This window comes from Miscanthus floridulus, chromosome 18 (genome assembly GCF_019320115.1).
Source record: "Miscanthus floridulus cultivar M001 chromosome 18, ASM1932011v1, whole genome shotgun sequence".
Classification (NCBI taxonomy): domain Eukaryota; kingdom Viridiplantae; phylum Streptophyta; class Magnoliopsida; order Poales; family Poaceae; genus Miscanthus; species Miscanthus floridulus.
The window spans coordinates 100643913-100670317 of NC_089597.1; the positions used below are offsets into that span (position 1 = coordinate 100643913).

The 26405-nt window shown below is 41.7% G+C and overlaps 1 protein-coding gene across 3 annotated transcripts; it reads left to right on the forward strand.

The window, feature by feature from the left end:
• The first annotated feature begins 820 nt into the window (after positions 1–820).
• On the forward strand, positions 821–5064 carry LOC136520374 (glucan endo-1,3-beta-glucosidase 14-like). 3 transcript variants are annotated; one of them, XM_066513870.1, is made up of 4 exons: positions 821–1772; positions 1928–2967; positions 3890–4002; positions 4374–5052. In XM_066513870.1, exons 1-3 carry the CDS (start codon positions 1712–1714, stop codon positions 3965–3967), a joined length of 1179 nt encoding a protein of 392 aa, XP_066369967.1. In that variant the 5' UTR covers positions 821–1711; the 3' UTR covers positions 3968–4002; positions 4374–5052. The 3 variants fall into 3 exon arrangements, with proteins under 3 accessions (XP_066369967.1, XP_066369968.1, XP_066369966.1); XM_066513871.1 differs by having other exon boundaries at positions 4621–5050; XM_066513869.1 differs by having other exon boundaries at positions 3890–5064.
• Positions 5065–26405: the final 21341 nt, after the last annotated feature.

The window sequence follows — 26405 nt, forward strand, 5'->3', positions numbered from 1 at the left end:
AAATATAGTTTGTTAAAAAACGACAATACATCAAAGAAGCTTAAAGAACGGTGAAATCCATGAAATGACTTAAAATTTAAAACAAATTATGGGCAGCCTGCTGCCTGTGGCATGTCCATAAGTTCCTTGATGAATTAAATAATTAAACTAATAGATCAACAATTCGCTGCACTATCGCTTGATGCCTGTATGTATTGGATTGCAAGGTAAAAAAGAAACTGAAGTTTTCAGATCGAACAAACAATAAATACTGATGAACTGAAACCATAATCACTTACCGCAGAGAGTCGGGGACAGGGATGAAGGGACTGCAGCGCAGCTGGGTTAGTGGGCGCCTGCTGGGATCACGGGATTCTAGATTACGGAAATCGGGATTTCAGGATTTGGGAACGCCGGAACAGCCGCCGCGGCGCAACAGCACGCATGCTTTGACGCGGAGTCGCGAATAGGAAAGGGTTGCCGCGCAGAGCCGCAGACTGAACTGGACGTGACCGTATGGAGCCAAATACATGTACTACATATATGTATACTCATGGGCCCCTAGTGCCATGGCCCCCCGGGCGTCGCACTGCCTGCCCTCCCCCATGGGACGGGCCTGCTAGAAGAATAAAAAAAGTCCAAGAGGCATGGTTTCAAAAGATAAATAAAATAAAAATAAACCCAAGGGTTGGCAACGTACTACACGATACGTCGATACATCTATAGACTTTGAAGGGGCGATCCGCTAAACGGCCAAGGAAAAAAGCCACCCTGCTCGTCCCCACCACCGCCGGTCCACGACACGCACGCACAGAGCACCACACCACACCACCGCCACGGCGCCTGCCCCTGTCCTACTGCTGCGCACCCGGCTTAGCTGCTTCCTCCCCCCTCCCCTCCGCGTTTTCAAAAATCAAACCCCAGCCGGAACGGCGAAACCCCTTCCACCACCATAGCCCATAGGAGAGAGAGGGAGGGAGAGAGAGAGAGAGAGAGAGAGAGAGAGAGAGAGAGAGAGAGAGAGACGGAGCAGCGGTTGCGGTTTCCCTCTCCGTCGCACCCGCCGCCCGCCGCCGGCTCCGTGTCCGGAGCGCAAGGCGGGCCCGGCGGCAAGGTCCTCCGCTCCGTCCCCTTCACTCCCGACCGGCGTCCCCCCTTCGTTGGTTCGCCAATCTACTTCGTCCGCCCACCCCTTCCCCCCCGATCGATCTCTCCTTCTCGCTAAGCAAACCATCTTAACCCCCCTCCCTCGTGCGAGATTAGCCAGGAGAAAGTTCCCCGCTTTTCCACCAGGCATACTTCCACCGCCTTGCTTCGCTGCTTGGCTGCTTGCTGCTGTTGGGCGGAGTGTTAAAGAAGGCGGCGCAGGAAAGATTCCTCCTTGACCTACCCTTCCTTCGTGTTCGCGTTGCCGTTGTTGGTGGTTTGGTTTGTGGTTGCGGTGGAAGCGAGGGATCCGAGGTTCTTGTGGATTCTGTTCTCCTTTTCCATCGCTGCTGATTCTCTCCCGTGCGACAGCACAAGCGGCGGCGGCGTGGGGAGAGCACCCGCCGTGCCCGGCCTTGGAGGGCCCCTGTCCGTCTATGGAACTTGCCGCCCTGGTGCCACGCCCCGGCCCGGAACCGAAGTGCTCAGCAAGGCGCTGCTTGCCTGCCCCTCTGACTCTGCTGGTGCCAACTGTGGCAGTCTCCTGTTTGATTCCTGCTCCTCGCTGATCGATTTCCGGACTGCGATGATGGTGCCGCAGACGGTGCTGCTCCTTTGCTGCTGCCTCCTGGCGTTCCCGCCACCTGGTACTGACATTTTCCTTAATGATACATATTCAGTTCAGTGTTTTAGCGTTGTCGCTTTCGATTGGTGACAATTGCAATAGATGTCTGTTACCATGTAACAAAAATGCCTATTTTTGTTATACTGAAATTTGATTGGTGGTGTTTGTTGTTACTAGGTCCGCTAGCCGTTGAAGCTTTTGTAGGCGGTTACGGGATAAACTACGGCCGAATAGCAAACAACATCCCTTCCCCTGATAAAGTGGTTGAGCTCCTGAGGAGAGCAAAGATAAGGAATGTTAAGATATACGACGCAGACCACAGCGTTCTCGATGCGTTCAAAGGGTCTGGGATCAATCTGGTCATCGCAATCCCCAATGAGCTTGTCAAGGATATGGCTGCAAACACAAGCCGTTCGATGGACTGGCTAAATCAAAATGTGCAGCCTTATCTCCCTGAGACGCGCATCGTTGGGATCACTGTGGGAAATGAGGTGCTGGGAGGCCAAGATCAAAGCTTGTATCAGCCACTTGTCGATGCTGTGAAGAACGTGTATGATGGACTCAAGAGGCTCCACTTGGAGAGTAAAATTGAGCTTTTCACACCTCATTCGGAAGCTGTTTTTGCTACTTCTTATCCACCCTCCGCATGTGTGTTCAAGGAAGAGCTCATGGCATACATGAAACCTCTCCTCGACTTCTTTGCAATGATTGGCTCACCTTTCTATGTCAACGCATACCCCTTTTTGGCTTACATAAGTGATCCAGAACATATTGATATCAATTATGCTCTCTTTAAACCCAACAAAGGAATAGTTGACCTGAATACTAGCCTGCACTATGACAATATGTTTGATGCTCAGATAGATGCAGCTTACGCTGCTCTACATGCTGCTGGTTATGATGACATGGAGGTTCGGGTGGCAGAGACTGGCTGGGCTTCTAGTGGGGATCAAAATGAAGCAGGAGCTTCATCTGAGAATGCAAGGACATATAATTTCAATCTTCGTAAACGGCTATTTCTGAGGACGGGAACTCCTCTGAAGCCAAAGAGACCAGTCAAAGCATATATATTTGCCTTGTTTAATGAGAATCAGAAGCCTGGAGCTGGCTCTGAGAGGCATTATGGGCTGTTCCTTCCTGATGGAAGGATTTCATATGACATCGGTGTCTCAGGTCTACTACCTTCTTCTGCATCCTCATCCGTGCTGTCCATTAAGGTAAGCAATGGATTCTTGCCCTTTTAGGTTATGCTGCTGATTCTGTAACGTATTTATTGTTGATTCTCATTAGATGACTGTTGACTTGGATTGAAATGTAAATGAGTCTGCCCAGCTGTGGAGCCATATTTTGATACCGGGAATTTGGGATGTTCGTGTTAAGATGGTAGTTAATGAACAACATATAGTTTCCGGTATCTATAATATTATTGATTTATTGCTACTGTGGAAGCAACATGTTCCTGCCACTAGTATGTTCTAGGTTTTAGCCCATTAATTTGGTTTTTGATATTGTGCAAACATGTTCGGTATTGGAATATTATAGAATACAAGAGAGAAGGTTTTGGTAAAGACTGAGGGACATGGAACTTAACTGATATCCATGTTTGGAAATTTGTGTGGTTCCTGAAATCCCAGTTCTTGTATAATTTGGCATGTGCATACCCACCCTTATTTCCATTGTTTTAAAACAAAAATGACGTGAAGTGAGCATTTAGCGTTGATACTCAATAAAGCATAATGATCAGAAACAGCTTTTATAACCTCTTTTATAAAAGTATATATAGCAAGTCCCCAGTCTTTCCCAGCAAGCAACTTAAGAGTTAAGACACTGGGATGGAAACTTAGTACAAAAACTGTGGGTATCTTATTTCTGGCCTCTTGCGCTTTTTTCGAATGACCAGCCTCATGCGCTTTATTGTGACACAACAATTGTCTGTGGTATGTGGTCTCCACTGAAGTCGTGCTTAGTTTGGGTCATTATTTAATAAATATGATCCCAGCTTACGTAAGTTCCTAGTTTCTGTAATCATTTTATTTCCTAAATTCCAGTGATGTATATCATGTGTACATTTGATTTTGATGCCACAGAATGCTAATAGTCGAAGGTAATCTGACTTGAGCATGTTATTTCTATTTGCAGAAGGTTCGAGCTGGGGGTTGGATTTTACACTATTGGGCTACAGTTCTTTTATGTATTTTCATTCTTTTTGGGCCATAGTGACTTGATGACAGCATAACACATCCGTAGTAAAGGTACAACTGAGCTTAGAATGTTGGGAATGGCAAGTTCACAATGAAAATCCAAATAATAGTATCATGCACATGAGTTCCTGTCCTGTGCAATAATCTCTTCTGATGCTGTCCTGCTTTGCTGCTTAAAACCGTACTCAGTTTTTCTTTTTTTCTAAAAATGGTTCATACCTGCTGAAAACCATATTCAGTTTATCTAATTCACTCTCTGTTTTTTTCTTTTTTCTAAATGAACCCTCACCCAGCATTCACTATACATATTTTATTTTAGCAGTTGAAATGCTATATCAAACTAATAACCATGTGAAAGACAGTTCTCTATCGTAGCAAACTTCTAGGCTCATAGGGATTTGTTTTCCATTTTTAACAATCAGGTTATAGCTCGAGCTTGGATACCTTAAATGTTTATTATTTTTCATTTGGGATGATGTGCATCAAGCAGACAGCCTAACAAGATTGACAAATCATTGTTCTTTCTTGGTCCTGTTTGGAATGCGGGAATTTTTACCTGTCCTGCATTTTTCTTGTGAAAATGAACTGATTCCTATGAAATTCTTGCGCAATTCCTATGAAATTCCTGCTTTCCAAACAGGCGCTAAGAATTGCATCTTGACATATCAGTTACCAGTAGACACTCAAAGCAGATGCTGACTGAAAGAATAGCATTCGTTTTTGTGGATGGTTTGAAGGCTTGAAGGATTGCATGCGCACCTATCCTGTGATCTGTTCAAAGGTCTTAAAAAGCAATAGTTGCAGAACCTCAGAGAATATACATGTAGATATCAAAAGGCATTGAGGATACGGTATGTAATGTTGTTGCCTGGTTTGCTGAGTGGTTCTATTGATTGATTAAAGCTCTAGCATATTGTTAAGATTTGCTGAGTGGCCCCATCCATTGCTTGAAGCTTTATAGAGTAATAATACTATTCTTTAATAATCATATATTGCTTTGTGTTAGCATCTCTGTAAAAACTGTGGGGATAGTCTTCCCCTACCAGCTGAGTTTCTCTCTATAAAGAATGGAGTTGATGCAGAACATGTATGGTTATTGTTTTATAAGGGTGTTTGGTTTGAGCAATCACCCAATCCTAAATAAGGTGGCCCCAAAGAACTTGCGTGATGAGTTTGTTCCATGATTTTAGTGGAATGACTTAATTCCTCATGCGTGTATCAATTATTAGCTTGTGAGCGATAATGTGGTTGGAGATCAAAGAGATCAAATGAGGAGTGCGAGGACCATGGATCACTATTTCTCGTACCAAAAACATAAGGGTGTTTGGTTTGAGCCATCACCCAATCCTAAATAAGGTGGCCCCAAAGAACTTGCATGATGAGTTTGTTCCATGATTTTAGTGGAATGACTTAATTCCTCATGCGTGTACCAATTATTAGCTTGTGAGCGATAATGTGGTTGGAGATAAAAGACATCAAATGAAGAGCGCGAGGACCATGGATCACTATTTCTCGTACCAAAAACACACCCTTACTGCTGAAGTAATCATATCATAACCATATCCTCATAGACTTCTTTCTTAACCGGGTCTAGTAGTAATACAGTGGTCACTCACACTTCTTTCATTCCCTCCCGTTCTTTGTGTAAGGAAAATGGACCCTAGGCTCATTTATTTTGGATTTTGGTGTTTGATGACTAACACAACTAAATTGGACTAATGAATTTGCAAGTAATTGTTTTGTAGTTCAATAGGGTGCAAGACGTGACTTCGACGAAGACGACATGATCCCACGATCAGCACTATAAGAGAAGACCCAAGATATCAAGCATAGTCTAAGCACGAAGATGGGAACCAAGCCGGACGCAAGATCGCGAAGAAACGAGCTCGGCAGAGGTGATCAGACGTGGCCCTAGGAGGACCGGACGTGTCCGATCAGTTGCACGGCAACAACAAGCGTCAGTAGTTGTGACCGGACGCTGAGCGAAATAGTGACCGGACGCACAAATGACACTGTTTTTTGTCACGGTAATGTTTTCAGCGTGACTGGACGCGACGGCAGGATGACCGGACGCACCAAGAAGTAGCGTCCGATCATGTCCAGAAAGGTTCTAGAGCAATGCCAGCACGACCGGATGCGTCCGATCGAGTGAGACCGGACTCGGCCCAGAGTCCGATCAACGCGCGCGTTCCAACGGTCGACAAGATCGGACACATCCGGTCAGAACGTCAGCAGCGTCCGGTCACTAGCAGAAACGTTGGTTTTGATTCCAACGACTAGTTCTCTCATTTGGGGCTATAAATATGCCTCCAACCGGCCATTTGAGAGTAGGAGAGCAGAGGAAACATACCAAGGGTATTGATACACTATTTTAGTGATTTTCACTTGCATAGTGCTTAGTGATTCATTAGGTGATTAGCGTAAGTGCTTTGTGAAGTGCTTAGGTTGATTAGACCACCGCTTATGCGCTTGCTCTAGGTTTAGGCCTAGTGTTTAGTGAGGTTTGTACACCTCTTATCACTCGGTGCTTGTGCGCACCATTGTTGTACATCGAAGGGGCTTGTAGTCTTGCGAGATCGCACCAACCGTGTTTGTGGTGTGATTGCCACCGTGTACCAAAGGGAAAACGGCCGGCGGCGGTTCGGCTGAAAGCTTGATAGTGAAGACGGCGTGAGCGGTCCGGGAGAGGCTTGTCGGAAGGCACACCGGAGATCCACTTGTGCGTGGGGAAGGTCTGGGGCTATCCACGGCGTTACCCGACCAGGAGCTTGGCCCTTGCGAGGGATTCCTTGCGAGGAGCTCCAACGAGGACTAGGGAGAAGCTTACGCGCTTCTCGATACCTCGATAAAAATACCAGAGTCGTCGACAGGAGTTTGCAATCTCTACCTTACTCTTTAGCTTCCGTATTTACATTGTTTGCATAACTTCTTTTGTGGTAGAGATAGCAATACACTAGCAAAACCGTAGTTGCATATTTAGATAGTTTATCTTTTGCATAGATTTTTGGTAAGGATAAAAAAAGAGGCCATAGTTTATAGTAGATCTTTAAGTTGCCTAATTCACCCCCCCTCTTATGCATCTAGGTCCCTTACAAGTGGTATCAGAGCTGGTTGGCTCAATTTGGATCTTTGGCTTCACCGTCGTTGAGCCGACGCTATTTAGAGTGGTTGGGATGAATACCTCTAGGCCTCCACACTTTAACGGCACTAACTTCCCTTACTATAAAGCTAGAATGGCTTATCATCTTGAGACGGTAGATTTGGGTGTTTGGAGAGTCACTCGTGACGGGATGAAACCCTTTAAGAATCCCGATAAACCCACAAAGAATGAAGAAAACGAAATTCATTTCAATACTAGAGCTAAAATTTGCTTGTTTCAATCTTTTAGCATGTATGTGTTTAACCAAGTGTTGACTTTAAATACGACACATGAAATTTGGTTAAAACTCTAAGAGCTTCATGACAGCACAACTAATGTCCGTGAGCAAAAACATTGTCTAGCTAAACAAAATTATGATTCCTTTAAAGTGAATGATGATAAGCTTGTTCGTGATATGTATTCTTGTTTGAATCTAATTATCAATGAGCTCTATTCAATAGGATTAACGAAGCTAGATGATACAGACATCGTGAGGAAGATCATCTCTGTGCTACCACAAAAGAAATATGCAAGCATCATCACCATCCTTCACAATATGAAGGACTTGAGCACCATGACCCCGGCCATGGTCATTGGCAAGATTGTGGCATTTGAAATATTACGGAAGATATGTCAAGAAGAAGCCTCGTCATCAAGCAAAGGCAAAGCTCTCGCATGTAGTGAGAAAAAGAAGATGAAGGGCAAACAAGTTGAGACAAGCTCAAGCTCAAGCTCAAGCTCCTCAAGTGAAGATGAAGAAGAAGATGATGATGATGATGAAGATTCAAGTGATGATGATCAACTTCCTCCTTCACCTCCGACCTTGATGAAGAATCAATAAAACTTATCAACAAGGTGGAGAAGATGATCCAAAGGCTCAATGTCAAGGGTGTGTCCATCCAAATTCAAGATTTCATCTTCACCAATCAAAGAAATGAGCAAAGAAAAAAAAGATGCTATGGATGCGGCGAGTTAGGCACTTTGTGGAAGTTTGTCCAAACAAGCCCACACCCAAGACAAAGAAGAAGATGTGCAAGGACAAAACCCTCACATCAATAAGGTCATGGGATTATTCTTCAAGTGAAGAAGAAGACCATCACAAGAGGCGAGGCCACAAGCACTCATCATCAAGCTCTTATCGTGTGTGCCTTATGGCACGAGGTAACGAAAGCTCATCCTCTAGTGAGAGTGATAGTGATGATGAAATGCCTTCTCTTAATAAACTTGTGCAAGAAAATCTTAAATATGCTAAGGCTTGCACTAGCCAACAAAAGAAGCTAAAAATATTGCAAGAAAAGCTAGATAGTTCATAAGAAGCATATAAAATTTTGCTTGAACAATATGAGACATTTGCTAATCTCAATATTGAACTATCTACTAAAATTGAGCAACTTGAGGCTAGTGCAACAACAAATGCATGCACAATCAATGATGAGCAACTTGTAAAGAAAAATAAAAAATTTAAAGAAAAGTTAGCTAGCTCACAAGATGCTTATAAAAGTTTATATGAAACCATGTGCAAACATTGTGATGAGCTAACTAATAAAGTTGCTAATCTTGAAGCCGTCGGTACAACCCTCACCAAGGCACCTAAAAAGAAAAGTTCTATCTTTGACATGCCTAAAAAGGATGTTTCTACTTCTTGCAATGATTTATGTTTAGACTCACCCTTGTGCAACCAAATTTGTGTTGAGAAAGTTGTTGTAGATACATGCACACAAGAGCTCGCAATGGAGAATGAGCAACTCAAGCAAGAAGTAGCTTGCCTTACCAAGGAATTGACTCAAGTAAAAGGCAAAATGGAACAAGCCCAACTTCATTAAGATAACACCATTAAGGGAGTGAAGAAGCTTGATGAAGGACAAACCATGATTTACTACGTGTGCCACAAGGGAGGCCACAAGTCCTATGAGTGCAAGGTGAAGAATGGGAGAGGAGCTAAGAAGAAAGATAAAAACAAAAAGGAAACAAACAAGCTCTCCAACACCTACACCAACAAGATGGACAAAAAGGCCTCCACACCTTATCTCTTGAAGAAGAAGAAAAATGACAAGGTGGTGGCTATTAAGGTGAACAAGCAAGCCAACAATGGGGCCAAACGCATTTGGGTGCCAAAGGAGATCATTTTCAACATGAAGAGCACCAAGAAGGTTTGGATCCTGAAAGGGAAGTGAGAAGTCTGATGGACTTAGAGGAATTTGGAGACTTGGCAAAGAATTGGTGCATTTCATGGGGTGCATGATTATAGACAAGGTAATTGCCAAGTGGGTTAGTGAATACTATAGACCCAAATTCCCCTTCCCATGTTATGTAACTAGATTTAGTTTCTTACAATTTCAATTAGCATCTAGTTTCTTTTCATGCCTAGGTTTGCATTTGCATGTTTAATCTTTTGTCTTGCATACACTATGTATATCTTATGGTAGGCTTGCTCGGTTTCACTCTTAACCCTTGGAGCAAAGCTACATGGTTTAAATTGTTTAGGAGCATGGCACATAGCTTATTTTACAATTATTCATCTAATATGTGACAAAGTCCAAATTGTAGATAATATCTCTCGAATATCACTTTCAAAAATAATTCTCATATTCATGTGATGTCATCTTTCAAGTGGTATTTTTAATTCTAAAATCAAATGTGCATGTTTCCTACAATTATTCCATACTTATGTGCATAAATTTAGGGGGAGGTTACTCTACAAATTGGATGCTTTGAGACTAACACCTTTTCAAGCTTATCATGTGTGTAGTAGTCTCATTGCAAGGAAAATGGAGTCCCCGGAGTTAAGCATCATACTTTAAATATCCACTACCTATTGTAAGTGGTATAAATCAAATTGGTTTTCACATGTGGTTTTTCTAAACCGATATCATCATGTTGATTTTACTTTGGTATTTATATGCTTTCTCCATGCATTATATAGATTAAACTCTCTTGAGCATTAATTTACCAATTATGCATAAACTATATTCTCCATCATATGTATGCATATATTTAGGGGGAGCTTAGTCTATGTAATGTGAGAGTCAAATTTTATGACCTATTCCACTCCACATACAAAGGATCATAAAGTTTGACCCTCTCTTGTGCTACTAATGTCTTCCTTTTCGGTGTTTGAATCCAAAGGAGAGAATTTGTAGGACCAAAAGCAAGCCCGATCATAATAATTTACAAGTGGTAATGGTCTGAGAAAGGGAGGATATTGGATTATGGAGTTAAGGGGAGGCTTAAATCCATAATGCCACATGGGGACATTTGCAATTGCAAGATAAGTTTCCAAAGATGTTTACATGTGGTATCTTTTAGCATCATATAACCTTGCCCTTTGCATTGCATCCTAGCAAATAAATAATTTTTAAATTTAAATTTTTTATTATTTAGTTGCTTTGGTCGTGTTGTCATTAATCACAAAAAGGAGGAGATTATAAGGAAAATGGACCCTAGACCCATTTACTTTGGATTTTGGTGTTTGATGACCAACAAAACCAAATTAGACTAATGAATTTGCAAGTAATTATTTTGTAGTTCAATAGGGTGCAAGACGTGACTTGGACGAAGGCGACATGATGATCCCACGATTAACACCATAAGAGAAGACCCAAGATATCAAGCATAGTCCAAGCACGAAGATGAAAACCAAGCCGGACGCAAGATCGTGAAGAAACGAGCTCGATAAAGGTGACCGGACGTGGCCCTAGGAGGATCGGACATGTCCGATCAGTTGCACGGCAACAACAGGCGTCAGTAGCTGTGACCGAACGCTGAGCGAAGCAGTGACTGGACGCACAGATAACACTGTTCTTCGTCACGGCAATGTTTTCAGCATGACCGGACGCGACGACAGGATGATCGGACGCACCAAGAAGTAGCGTCCGATCATGTCTAGAAAGGTTCCAGAGCGACGCTAGCGTGACCGAACGTGTCCGATCAAGTGAGACCGGACTCGGCCCAGAGTCCGATCAACGCACGCGCTCCAACGGTCGGCAAGACCGAACACGTCTGGTTAGGACGACAGCAGTGTTCGGTCACTAGCAGAAACGTTGGTTTTAATTCCAACGGCTAGTTCTCTCATTTGGGGCTATAAATATGCCTTCAACCGGCCATTTGAGAGTAGGAGAGCTGAGAAAACATACCAAGGGTGTTGATACACTATTTTATTGATCTCCACTTGCATAGTGCTTAGTGATTCATTAGGTGATTAGCGTATGTGCTTTGCGAAATGCTTAGGTTGATTAGACCACCGCTTATGCGCTTGCTCTAGGTTTAGGCCTAGTGTTTAGTGAGAATTGCACACCTCTTATCACTCGGTGCTTGTGCGCACCATTGTTGTACATCGAAGGGGCTTGTAGTCTTGCGAGATCACACCAACCACGTTTATGGTGTGGCCGCCACCGTATATCAAATGGAACAAGACTCGCGGCGGTTCGACCGGAAGTTTGATAGTGAAGACTGCGGGGAGCGGTCCGGGAGAGGCTTACCGAAAGGCACACCGGAGACCCACTTGCACGTGGGAAAGGTCCGAGGCTATCCACGGAGTTATCCGATCGGGAGCTTAGCCCTTGCGAGGGATCCCTTGCGAGGGGCTCTAACGAGGACTAGGGAGAAGTTTGTGCGCTTCTCGATACCTCGGTAAAAATACCGGAGTCGTCGACGAGAGTTTGCATATCTCTACCTTACTTTTTAGCTTTCGAATTTACATTGTTTGCATAACACCTTTAGAGATAGCAACACACTAGCAAAATCATAGTTGCACATTTAGATAGTTTATCTTTTGCATAGGTTTTTGCTAAGGATAAAAAAAGAAGCCATAGTTTAGAGTAAATCTTTAAGTTGCCTAATTTACCCTTCTCTTAAGAGTCAACAGTCCCTTACACTTTGTTTCTCGAATCTTTTGATCTTTTGTATAAAGAAGAGTATATCAAGAGAAAAGGTAAAACTTTTTTTGCATATCCCATCTTTATGGGCCCTGCTTTAGACTACAATCATTTTCTTTCTTCCATGTAATATCTAATGCTTTATATTGCTCGTGAAGTACTTTGGTACACGTTCAATCAGTGAGCACCTGGGCATAGGATGTTATGCTACTGTCAGCCTGTTCGGTTGGCTGGTTCGTATCGTTGCTGGTTCGTGAAGAAGTACTATTGGCTGGTTTGTGTGAAAGAAAAATACTGTTCTGGCTGGAAATTTACGATCGTTTACGACAAGCCAGCCAAACGAACAGGCTTCCAGGGATTCTCTACCCTTGTACTGGCCATCAACATGATATGCGCCAGAGTTGAGACGTGCAGTGGTCACTGAAATTTACAACCCGGTGAAATTTACGATCATTGCTTTGCATTGGCAATGGTCAATTGCGACAGAGGTATGAACTATGAAGTGCCACAGGTGTCTAAAGAAGCAATAAAATGATCAAATAAAATACAGACAAAAAGGATGTCGGCAAGTGATCCTCAAGGATCGTTTTTTTTCTCAAATAAAAAAAAACTGTTAGGTGTCTAGATTAATAACAAAAACGATATTTGTTTGGCACGGAATAAACAATTAGGTGTGTCTAGTCTCTGTGATTAAATATCTAAGTGCCTGGCGACTGGCATGGCACAGTCCTTGGAGTTTGTGATCCACTGGGAAACGTGCCTTATTACTTGAATGAGATAGCTTTAGATGTGACTTTTTTTTTTCATTCCAAGCAGTCCCAAAGCTACAAATTTCATGCAGTTTCTATGTATATTAATCTATTTAGACACTTACCTGTAGAAACTATATTTTCAATAGATAGCTTATTCTAGAATAACTTTTTTAACCCATTACATGTCTCGTCTCTATTATCTATCTTCACATCTCTTTATGTCTTAGTTTTTGTGTAGACATGGTTTCTTATCTAAGGGTGTGTTTGATTTTGGGATGGGTTGGGTCCATCCTAATTTTCTGTGATAAAATGGTTCCATCTCTGTGTTTAGCTGAGACCTGAGAGGATGGGGACATCCCTGCTCTGTGTTTGGTTGGAGAGACAGAGATGAAGAGGATATGTCACTGTTTGTGACCCGTTAGACACTCATTAGGTGAGACCCACATGTCATCCTCTCTCTCTTTCTTTCTTCCATTATCCAACCGTAGTAGATCCATCCTTTCGGGCCCAGCCATGACCATCCCTTCTGCCACTGCCCTGCCCTAATCCACACCGTCCAAGCCATCGTCATCCCCTGCTTTGGTCACCGTTGTCGTGTTCGCCTCACCTGACAGCATCGAGCTTGCCCGCCCGCTAGGGCCATGGTCGAGCGCTCACACCAGGGACCGAGGCTGGCCGCACATGCCGAGGTCGCTCGTCGTCCTCCCGACGCTGTCTTTCTTAGGGTCGGGCGGAGCGTCCTTCGAGCCTCTGGTTTCTCCTTCGGCCGGGGTCTGGTGAAGCGTGGCAAACAAGCTGTCTTCTCCTAGGACTCAGGCCACCAAGACAACACGAGCAGGCATGGTCGAGAGAGGTCAAGAGGAGGAAAGAATGAACCCTAGTGCACGTTCACTCCCCTGGTGTGTTGCGAATGAGGGAAGAACGAACGAAACGGAACAATAGAACAAAAGAGATTGACACAAAAACATTTTTTACTTAATGTATAGTTTAATATTCTATATTTCTATTAAACAGATACTATGATAAAAAATCTAGGTGTTGTTTTTACAAAATTGCAAAACTAGTATCCTGTCGATTATTCAGAGGCCGATAGTGCATTCTAGGAATTTTAAGACAAATTAAGAGAGAAAAGAGAGAACATAAAAGACGCATGTATCCTCATTTTATTTTCTAATCAGACGCTATCATCAATGTGATTAATGGTGATTGGTTGATGAATGAAAAATATTTAATGTAAAATTAGTTTTTATCCTCTAGAATGCATTATATTTGAGGACAAATTTTAAATGTTAGAATGCAATATATTACATGAAGGAGGGGGATAGGTCCCTATTGCCGATATCCTATGTGGCAAAAAACATAGTGCAAAGTTGAGTTGGTAAATACTGGGCGACTAGAGTCCTGTCGGCAGTCCAGGAGCTGATTGGTGCAGTTGGCTTTTTCTGGGCCTATCGGCTGGTGGGCTGGTGGCAGGCCGACTGCCAGCCAATTGAAGCAAGCTAGTCACATTTGAACCAATTTATTTTTAGGTATTTCTCCGAAAAAAAAATATTTTTAGGTATTTCTTAAAAAAATATTTTAGGTACTTTCTTGTTGAACCAAAAAAGAGTATTTAAACATCTAAAAAAATATTGTAAAAAATAGATGCTACAAATCAAACATAACCTATTTTACTTGGATTTAGCATTATGGCTTTTATAATTTTCAAATTAAAATTCTTCCATAACTTTATATTTAAGTTTTCGCGTAAGCTGTTTAGACCTAAAAAGGTCTCTAAAAATTAAATTTATGGTTTACAAAGTAGTAATTTTTCATGAAAGAGAATCATATTTACTCCTGCTCAACCAAACCATTTTCTCTGCACAAGTAAAATGCATGAAAGAGTCCTAAAAAATAATTGTTTTAATTACTCACAGCAAAACAGACATAGGCCCTGTTTGGTACAGCTTATCTAGGAAGTGCTTCCTAAATAAGTTGCACAAATAGAGTAGAAGCGGCGGTCAAAATAAGCTGGTCTGATCCAGCTTCTGCTTTTTAGTACAAATGGGAGCTGTGGGAATAAGCGTGGTTAGAATAAGCTGCTGAAAAACGTGGCGTCTGACTGTTGATTTCAGCTTATTTTGGACAGGCCTATAATATGTTTTTGAACTACAGTGTGAGCGCTCGTAACAAATATAGCTTGCAAATAAGAAAAAACATTACTACTTCTCTTAACAAAGTAAAATATTATTAAATATAACACCAAAATTATTAGTTTTATGGTTGAGGAACTCAGAACAACTTCATTTTAACGGTACAGCGAGTATTGCACACATGAGTGCTCAGGAGAATCTTGCAGGTGATTTTAAGCTAAATTTCAAACTAAACCTTAATTTTAAGCATGTGCCTTGTTAAGAAACTTTTGGATTTCACCTAAGCACATGTAGGGAATACATGACAAAATACTTCATTTTGATAGATGAAGGGTAAGATGTCTGGTTTTGAATTGTAAATAAAGAGAAAAATCAGATGACATAGTAGTCTAGGGAGGAAAAAGTGACATTTTTTTTCCATACATTGGCTTTTAATTTTGTTTGCTTCCCACGTACTATTGTCTTCTTGTCTTCTGTTTTCTCGGTCGCTCGATTCCTTAAATCATTTCTTTTGTGAAAGTCCATGTCATCTCTTTGAGTTGGGTGTCTTTGCACATCTCCTACTTGTATGTGTCAGAGCTTTTCCTTTAAGCTGTGATGGTAGTAAGCTAAAGAGATATTATAGGCAAAAGATATTGCGCATGTCCTTTGTTAAAAAAAACTTTGGATTTCACCTAAAATGCTACTTTTTGAACCATAAATTTAGATGATTTTTCCAGATTTATAAAGAATATTTTGCAGCTAAACAGTTTAACTGAAAATTTAAATATAGGGTTATGGAAATAACTATATTTTTAAAATTATGAAATTAATGATGCTATATCCAAGAAAAATGGGCTGCGCTTGATTTTTAGCACCTACTTAAAAATCTACTACATTTTTTGAAGTCTCTAGATACTTTGTTTGTAATTTAAAAAAATCTAAAATATCAAAACAGTCTAGAAATGGCAAACAGGCCTCGATACTTATTGCGGCTTCTCACACATGCATGTGTATTTGGCATGGAGGTGCTCGGGAACACGAGGTTGATACGTACCCTTATGTGTCAAGTCTGTGATGAGTGATTGTCGGAGATAATCAAGGCTTTGGTTGAGTTTGGAGACTAACCATTGCGTGAGTGCGTGTGCAACATGTTTCTTGGCTATGTTGGTGTGTAGGTGTGGAGCTCAGAGACGGTTGACGGGCATGGAGAAGGTCGAGTAGAGACGGACCATGCCAATGGACTGTGAGTGGTGAAGAACGGATGTAAAGCTTGGACCGAGGGACCAAGATGGCCGGAAGACTCAACAATCAAGAGCAAATGAGGAGGAGTAGACCGTGTTGACCAAGTCAAGATGGCGGTTGACCAAGGCAAGCGAAGGCGTTGGAGGACTTGGTGATCGGATGGTCGAGGATGACAGCGACACACGTCGAGATCATGGAGGAGGCATAGCGGATACACACTTCTCTACACTACAAGAAATCTAGGCTTATGTGACAATCAGATTATGACGATAACAGCCTTTCTCCTATTACAAACCAGATACAGTGAAAAAGTGATTGTCGTCATAGAAGGTGTGTCACTAACCACCTTCTCTGACAAAAAAAAAACAGATTGTCATGGATCCAGTGACAACTATGCTCTCGTCACTAACCTATGACAACTATAATTGTCACCAGATATATCATAACATATTGAATAGGATAGCGACACGTGTGATGCGACGTGGCGAATGACATGGCACATACGTTAGCCCAGCATGCCCATTTCAACTTTGGACCAAATCCAATTCAAAGCATTTTTTTCAAAACCCATTTTACAAAATCTTCACAGATCTAGCCCATTTTACATGACAGCCCTTTTGAAGTCAATTTCATATACGTACAACCCACACATTTGGAAGAACAATGTTCACAAACTAGAAGACAAAAATCATATATATACAGCCCAAAATCATATACACACTACTGGAAACTCGAATTTTTCTGTGCGTGCAAAAACCCACAGAAAAATGCGAATACCCACAGAAAAATATTTTTCTGACGGTGTACCATCAGAAAATAACACACAGAAATAGAATGACAGAAAAAAATCAAAATTTTCTGTCGGTTCGCCGACAGAAATAGTTTTTCTGTCAGTCTTACACGCACAGAAAAATCACGTTCACCCAGATTAAAACTAATTTTTCTGAGTGTATATCCACACAGAAAAAAAGAAACAAACACACACAAAAAACATGTATTTTTTCTATCGGTTAGGCTAATTCACAGAAAAATTTCTTTCACCCAGACAAAAAATAATGGTTCTGTATAGCCATCCTCACAGAAAAAAGAACAGTAGACCTTTAATATATATCTCTCATAGAAAATGGTATATTTAATATAATTTTCACAGAAACATATAGCATTCAAATAATACATAGAAATCAGTAGTCCAGCATGAATGGAGTCAACACTTGATGTCAAAAGTGGAATCAGTCTGATCTATTAGCACATATATCGTATATACAAATATGATATGTAGTTATCTACTTGTTCAACATGAATAATACAATGAATTCACAAATATGGATATGGAAAAAGAAACAACTATTTTTTCTTGTTCAACCAATAGTAAACTGCTTCACCTTCCACTCCATCTCTACCTGTACAAATATTTGTTTTAAATCAGTAAGCATGTACAAATATAAGCATCACAAGAAAAAGGGAACAATAACTCTTAATGCAGAAAGATGACCTTTTGTTTTACACAACAATAACCAGGAAATATGTAGCATGCTGCCATTAATGTAGATACCATGTGTTATGAGCAACTAAACCACGACGACCTTGAGTTACAGTGTTCGAGAAAAAAAAAGACCTCGAGTTACTGAAAGAATCTTAACAACAGCTAAAGCTAGATGCACAAAGGAACGATCATTGCTTTTACTGTAATTGAAAGACAAGTGATTAAACAATCTGAACTTTGACGGCCACAAATTAAAAAGCTTACCACACTGGTGTTGCATTCCCAACAGATATTTCCTGAAAGCCTAGCCCAAGAATGCCATCAAATTTGGCAACCATGAAGGTAAGGCCTGGCTACTTTGTAGCTTCAATAAATTCCTAATAAAGCAACACAATATTTATTATTTCCAAGTGGAACTGATGTGACCAGAGAGATGCAATAAATGAATTCCCAACACATATTATAACATATACATAAGAGCACTGTTTCATACAAATAAACATATACAAGTGCGCACTAACCTGATCCTTCACAACCAGATCACCTAATGTAACGCTATCCTCACTGAAAAAACCAGCAATTGAACCAGTTCCATATTGAATGGCAGCAGGTTTTCCTGCAGACATGAGGTGTCAATGTCCAGAAGCAAACAAATAGCATACATAAATGCCCAATATGAAGAGCTGGATTCTTTATGCTTTTTATCTTCTTTTTAATTTTACATTATCGGTGGCTCATGTTGGGTTTCATCTCTAGCATACCTCAATTTGTTTGGGACTAAAATGTTTTTTTTTGAAAATAATGAGCAGTATGATAAAACAAGGCCATATACATTCCAAGAAGAGACAAACCTTTCAATATCCATACTACAAGAAAAATAAGGCGACTATTTCCAGCATAAGGTGTGCTAGAGTCACACGCTGAAGTTATTACTATACCAACTTCTAGGTTTCAATTGAATTCGAGGAGTCATAATCAAGCTAAAAAAAGACAGCTAATGTAAACTGTCATCATCATTCCTGAATCCTGGCTCCACAGTGCTACATCTACACAATTTGCACTACATCTACATCAGGTGCTTTTAACATCCTTTTCATAGTTGTTGCAATAACCAAGCTAACACAGTCAGTGAACTATCTGGAACAAGGCAAACCATCAAATTGAAATTGGCCGCTGAACATATAATATCTCCATGAAGCGAGCTAACAAACTGATTTAATTGGAGGAAAAGATAATCATAACCCACATAAGAGCATCTTAAATTGCTATATCTACCTAAATGGAAATGAAAACTCACAAAATATCTACCAGCAGTATGCCACACCGAGCTAGGGTTTCGTGGAGCACAAGAACCAACACGGACTGGCGGGAGGAGGCAGCACCGGTGAGCAGGCACGGCGCCGGCCACCGGCGGAGCCCAGCCGCGCTGCGCTCTGGCCGGGGACGGCCACTGTGGGCGGATCCGGGGCGGCGCGGGGCAAGGAGGGGTGGGGCTGGGGCCGGCCACCGGCGGGAGGAGAGGAGGCGGTGGATCCGGGGCGGCGCGGGGCAAGGAGGAGGGGAGGGGCTGGGGCCGACCGCCGGCGGGAGGAGAGGAGGGGAGGTGCCAGGGCCGGCCGCCGGCGGGAGGTAGTGAGAGGGAGTGGGGGCAGGGAAAGGGTGTTTGGGGGCGGCGGCCGACGAGAGACAGTGAGAGGGAGCGGAAGGCAGTGCGACGGTGTTTGGGGGAGGCAGTGTTAGGGTTGGGAGTTTGTTTTTTTATTTATCCTATGCGTGCGTACATTTTTCTGTGCGTGCATATATTTTTTCTGTGCGTTTTAAAGTACCGACAGAATAATTTTCATTTTTCAGTGAGTTCTGATTTTTCCGTGTGTGTATTGTCACGCACAGAAAAATCATACAATTATTCTGTGGGTTTTCATATTTTTCTGTGAGGATATTTTGAAACCGACAGAATAATCGTAATTTTTCTGTGCGTACCAAAAAAAACGCACAGAAAAATTCGCCACCCACAAAAATATTCGAGTTTCCAGTAGTGACACACAGCCCATACAAGTCATGACAATGCCTCCTATCATCCCAAAATGCTTAGAATTACAAGGCTGAACATGAATCCAACCAATGGATGTTCTGTAGCCAACAACAAAGTGAAAACTTCCTTGTCTAATATTGAGCAGCAGTAGCACTTTTTACATGAAAATTACAAAACAAACACCAAACTGAGAAACTCAAATCGGTAGTCTGATTCTTGTAGAAGCAAGGTGTCAGACTCACTCTTGAAAGAAAATAAAACCACTTAATTTTTTTTAGTTCAACTAACTTTGCTGACTGGAGGCGATATATTGGATAGGAAGTGTGATATTATCAATTGCAAACTAATACAGAGATGTATGGACCTCTCCTGGCAGAAAGTAAAAGTAAACATGAGAGCCGAAGGAAGACAACAGATCATATATATCAAACATTGTAAAAGCAGACCATTGGTTGAAATGACAGTGACAGGATGCAGAACATGAATATACTTATGGTTGGTCATTTATTTTTGTTGAGTGTAATGTAGCTAACTGAATGCAAATCAAACACCAACAATGTGCCAGAAAAGTGTACTAACAGTACAAGTGCAGTTCAGCAGTTCAATTCTAAGAAGTCAAACATGAAATAATGAGCTGAAGCGTCATGCCTATTTGATAACCATGATGATCATCTGATTAATAGAGATTAAGAGAGCCTAAGTACATGGTCTCACACATTAAGAGAAGTCGTACATGACATTCAGAAGTAGGAAAATAAAGAGCAGAACTCCAACCATGTGAATAAAGGCCTGTTTAGTTCCCAAATTTTTTTGCGCAGTACCCATCATGTCGAATCTTGCGGCGCATGTATGGAGTACTAAATGTAGACGAAAAAAAAACTAATTACACAGTTGGGTGAGAAATCGCGAGACGAAACTTTCGAACCTAATTAGTCCATAATTAGACACTAATTGCCAAATACAAACGAAACTGCTACAGTATCCAAAACCCAAAAAATTTGCATCTAAACGCGCCCTAAGACACTCAGATCATCACAGAACAAGTCACGGCTCAGTAGGTAGCCTATAGCAGCAACAACTAATTTCCATGATGAAAATTTTTAAGGAGGCATACTACAAATGATGTCTGAAACAATACTGCAAGTGATGCATTACTGCCGGCTGAAAGTAATTTACACTCCTTGGTTAAATATTTTATTGTGTAAAGGAAAATAGATAGGTTACTTGCCTTTTCATAAGATATGCATTCCCACGAAGCTATGCAATCTTGCTTCAACAACCTGGATGCACAGAGTAGCAAGAAGGCTCAATGACTCGTACAGTCATGCACAGAGTAACAACTTCAGTTATATCAAATGGGTATCACATTTCATAACTTAACTGAGTTTGGGATCAAATTGACCAGACTTTGAACTTCTATATGTTGTAGACCATTGACCGTGAACTTCTATATGTTGCAACAAAAACTGAGACCCTGAACTGCACACTGGTTATAGTTTTTTTTGGCAAACTTAATTTGAACCCCTAGAATTTCCAAACCGTGTGCAGGTTTTCATTCATGTGCTTAAAGAAATTTGGTAGAACATTGATTCATGAGCGACTTTGTTTAAGGAAGATTAGTTGTCTTACACACTAAATCAAGAGAAATAGGGATAGGAATAGAGCGGGTGCAGACTGAATTTTTGGTCTAGGCAACGATGGTGGGACTGTTATCTCGTCACTTGAGAGCACAAGGTGGTGGTGGTGGCGACTACAGGCATGGTGCTTCTTCCGGACGGCACAACCCATCCAGCGGAGACATGACGAGCATACTATCACGAAGTTTATGACAGACACACGGATTGGTCATAAATAGTTGTCATTCGAGAACAGTCATCATAAACAACCTCTATTTGTGACAAATAGGTGCTCTGTCATCTGACAGTCGTCATAGAAGCCCAGATTCTTGTAGTGCCAGGCAGTTTGGTGGTTTGGGTGTCAAAACCACCGATAGATGGTTTCTCAGGTTTGGGCCTTAAAACCCGGTTGAAGTTCCGGCGGGAATGGGAGGAGGTACATGTCATCATCGCGAAGCTTGTGTCAAGGTGAAGCAAAGCTGTGAAGAGCATGTGGCCATCGAATGCTTGGATCACAAGTTGAACCATTTTGCCCATAGGTTAAGTAGTTCAGCTAAAATATCTAAGGGTATTGTTGGGAATGTGTAGTAGCTCTATAAATAAGAGGATGGCTGCTCCTAACCAACCTATCTCTCCAGACTTTCATTTCCAGGCTCTCTAATATGGCTACAAATGATACCATCCCTGTCAAACTTGCTACACTCATAGTAGTAGATTTCTTCCTCTTCTACTGCTATAACAAGATAGTTCATTTTTTCCATACCCATAAACAAAGTTGTTATTAGGCTCCAAAAAATATTGGAACTGCACCATCATATTCTGCAGTCTTCTCAAACTCTTCAGAGAAAATGTAGAACATATTCTTTGTGTATACAGTAGAAGCATGCTTGGATACCTCGACCATCCCTTCTCTCATTTTAATCAGCCCTAAAGTCTTGCCCATCCTGTGCAACCAGGCACTTGTCCTGTATTTTTTTGGTATTGCCTTGCAAATTATAGTACGAACAAGTTTAGGTTCACATATTTCTTGAGTAAAGCATTGAAACCCATGCTCCTTTAAGTAGACTGCAGGAATGAGAAGAAATTATGCACGTAGTAGGCTGGTACAAAGCTCTACCTTATGTTGTATAGGTGCTAAAAAATATTCGTTGCACTCCAAACCGTGTTTCTATACCATAGCAGACCACTTTGACTCAAACTCTTCTGAACTGACGGTGTAATTTAGGTAGGCCACAAACTCCTCATCTAACTCTTCCTTTGTTTAATCAAGTATAAGTCCTATAGTTCTAGAAAACTTGTCTATTATATGCCATCAACAATTCCTATGGTTGTGTTTGGGAAAATGGTGGAAATGACATCTCTAATCGCAATGACTTGGTCAGTGATTATGCTGAGCGGGGCCTTTCCGTCCATTGCCTCTAGAAAGGTAAGAACAATGCATGCAATCTAAGAATCTAGCTACAAAATCATTCAAATGAATAGTTTGAAAAAGTGATTTATGATGATTGGCATGCAGAAGTACGTGGTGAAATATTTAGTTGTTCTATGTCCTATAATAATATATTGCTAATTATAGGGATGAATCTTAATATAGGATTTTGATGAAGTTGCTTTGCAAGATAATCTAGGACACTGCACTTTCTTTTACTCAAACTTTGCCATTTTAGTTCTGATGTGCTTCAGGAAGTCAGGAACTACTATAACCCAACTATTAACTTTAATTGACTTTGTTTTTGCTAATATGAATAAGTTTAGTTCAGCATTGAAAATAACTATTTACTTAATTAGGACATTGGAAGTAGTCTGTTGGAAGTGGCTAGGTATAAACTACTAAAATTTATGATGCATGTTCTTTCTTTCTTTGCTTCTAGGTTTCTGTTATTCAATTTAGGGTATCAAATTATAATTCTTTGGGTTCAAGTTTAAACCAAATATGGTCCATTTCTGATAATTTAGGTTTAGTTTGTAGCCCAGTTATTAGGCAGGCACATCCATGTTTCGTTGATTCATTCTGGGAACACTAGTATTTCTCTATCAACTACCGTGTGTTACTGTTGATGTGTCAATACATGCCAAACACCTTATCTTTATTAGCTTACTGCTCCCTCTGTTTCAAATTCCATGGCGAGTTTAGCTACCTCCAGAAAGTCAGTGTCTGAGTTATAGTCCGCGCGATCCATTCAAAGTCCGAGTTTCTAGAAAATTCCTTCCTCACCAAGTAGTCTTCTTGGCCGCTTTTTTAGTTAATTCAATAGCTTTTTTCATTTCTTTTCATAATGAAACAAATCGAAAGCAGTCTCTCATATGTTATTGTAAGGTGATTCATTCATAATATTTATTATGTGCGGTTTCAAGATGCTCAAGTTGCATTCATGTAGAAAAACTATGAAATCCTTGTCCTTCCTTGGTATCCCTTCGTGAGACCTTAGGAATTTGTTGAGCGGTGGATTCACCACAAGATCGTGGTTGTGCTCGGCCATAAAGTAGATGATTTGCCACCTAGAACCAATCAATTTGGCCACCATACTCGTCTTGCAGTTTGTATATAGCATTTTCTCTCTCTTTCTTTTCTTACAGCCGTCAAACTGAGCAACTGTCCTTTTCCTGCCAAAACCTTCCTTATCGCACACAAAATGCACCTTCTGCATTTTTCTTGTTATTGCAGACCGGCATGATGTGTTTGTTCTAATCGAAAAGCCAGTTCTCTTTGGATATGAGCTGTAGTACTCCTTTGCTTCTTCCAAGGATGCAAAAGACATACCATTATATGGAATTTGAAGAGTAGACCAATAACACCCTATGTTTTGCATCATAATAAAAACCACTAAAAATTTGAACTTTTTAAAATTTACAACAAATTAAAACCTTGACTATTTGTTTCCTGCAAAACCATTTCAAAAATGTTTTTAAGAACCCTTGCATCAAAATCCACCATATACATTTAAGTTAGAATGTTGTAATTGTTTGGATGCTTAAATGCTTGATTATTTGATTGCATGTTTGTTGCCCTAAAATTTATTTTGGCACCGAATAAATTTCCTTGGCATATTTTCCAACTCACTTGAAATACATTCTTGACCTTCCCTTGGATTACACCAACCATCCACCAAATTGCCTTGTAATTCCATTAGAATTCACTCTATAATGTGTTCTAGTTTATTTCTAGAAAATATGAAGGGAATTCCAAATAGGAAAATGAACTCGGGCTCATTTCCCTTCCCTCTCTCCTCTCTGGCCCATGCAGCGGACTGCGTCTCCTGCAACGGGCTGTCGCCAGCCCAGCTCGAGCGCGCAGCCCGCTCGATCACTCCTCTCCCCCCACCTTGGGCCGGCCCGCTTGATCACTCGGCCCAGCTCTAGCGCAGCCGTTCCCCTCTCCCCTTTTCACGCCCACTGATGCCATGGCCCCGCTCTATCAGCGCCATCGTCTACCTCACGACGATGATGCGAATCCCGCATCGCTCACGGTGTCTACCTCCGCTGCCTCAGGCTCGCTGCAACCGCCTCGCCCCGGCCGAGCGGATAAGGATGCTGCGGACCCCATGAAGCTTTGTGACCTGCTCCTCTCTCCCTCGTCGCCCTTATCCACTCCGCCATGCGGCAGCGCCTGAGCAGCTAGCAATGGCCACTGCCATGACTCACGCTCGAGTCCAGCTTATCCTGAACCAAGCAATGGATAAGGACGCCCTATGCCACACCACCTTTGAGTTTTAACATGAGCCTGGGAAAGGAGAAAGCTTGGCGCCTGCTGTTGAAGGTAGTCAACACTCATCACAAACCATCAATGTAACTTGCATAAATAGCTAAAATGGATCACCAACATAGAATTAAGGGTTTAAACTGACAAATTCCATGAGTTTTGGTAAATCTGTGTTTTCAGCAGGATTTAATCAGAAAACCATCAAGGGGGGCCTATTTGTCAAAGGAAATCATGGAATTCCACTGCGAGATCAACGTGGGAAGGTTCCAGAAGACTCCAGAAGGCTCTCCACCGAAGCGAGGCTTGACCCACTGACATGTGGGGCCGCCCGGCCCCTGTGGGCCCCACCTATAATCCTCTTTGTTATGTCGGTTCTCTACCACCTCCTAGGATGCATCTCAGCCGTTATTTCAAGTCGGTTTGATCCAAGGGTTAAGGATTGACGCTCTAGGCTATATATACCTACCTACACCTCCCCCCAGAAACCCTAATTCATTACCATGTTCAGATCCTGAGAGCTGAGAAGCCAGAAACCCTAATTCATATGTCCACCAGGATCAGGGCTAGCAATCAAGAGTAGATTAGTCCTTGATAGAATCTAGTCCTATATTAGAGATAGAGAGATAGAGTGAGAGGGAAGAGTTTTGGAGGAGTCTCGGCCTGTCGGTGCTCTCTCTATGGCTTGTACCCTATCGAAATCAAGTTCTTCTTGAGCTTGCTTCTGAGATTTCTCTGGTAATCGACTTCTAATTCAAGTAAGCATCTTGTTTATATTATTCTTTAGGTTTGTGACTCTTTTTTGAGTACTTTAATCCCTATAGCTCATGGGTTAAAGTAGTATTCATAGTGTAAGCGTGGTGCTTAGACTCGGTTACTCGTGGATATACCCTATTTTCTGGATCGGTGGTAGCTCGCAAGGGTGACTCTTATAGCCTCGTTGAATCCTCTGTAGTCCACCTCCCATTAGTAGGCCTAGCAGGACTTTGTTACTATAGGAAATATACTCTGCTTGTGTTTTCTCTAGTAATATCTCTAGAATTGAATAATAGAAGACAAAGCTTACCGAAGTTAGAACTAGAAGACCTTAGCAATCTCCTCTATGCTCCTATTATCTAGCCTTGATTATGAGGTTGGGTTAAGTTAGAATTAGATATTCTCGCCCCCGTTCCTTTGAGTTCGATATAAAACTAGGTTATGCTTGGTGAAATGCTACAACAGTATAATATCTATGTGCTTGTGGATTATTCTGTGTGCATTAATTTATACCAACACCTGCGTAACCGAGCGCGTGAGAAAATATCTCACGGCCGTGAACCGACCTTGCTGGCCTATAAATAGGCCCAGCGAGAGCGCCTTGGCATCAACCATCACCAAAGATAGGTCTAGCGTGGTTGACATGGGAGTGCTATCTCCCCCTTGGTTCCTCCCCTTCCCTCTTCTTCCGAGCGCTAGCTCGTTTCTCCCCAAACCGGCCGGCGTGGTCGACATGGGAGTCGAGCTCT

What these genes read in the sequence shown, in the direction of transcription:
- LOC136520374 (XM_066513869.1), top strand. Translation starts at nt 1,712, where the DNA reads ATGATGGTGCCGCAGACGGTGCTGCTCCTTTGCTGCTGCCTCCTGGCG. An exon ending in CCTGGCGTTCCCGCCACCTG is followed by an intron (nt 1,773 to 1,927) that starts GTACTGACATTT and finishes TGTTGTTACTAG; the next exon opens with GTCCGCTAGCCGTTGAAGCT. An exon ending in CATCCGTGCTGTCCATTAAG is followed by an intron (nt 2,968 to 3,889) that starts GTAAGCAATGGA and finishes TTCTATTTGCAG; the next exon opens with AAGGTTCGAGCTGGGGGTTG.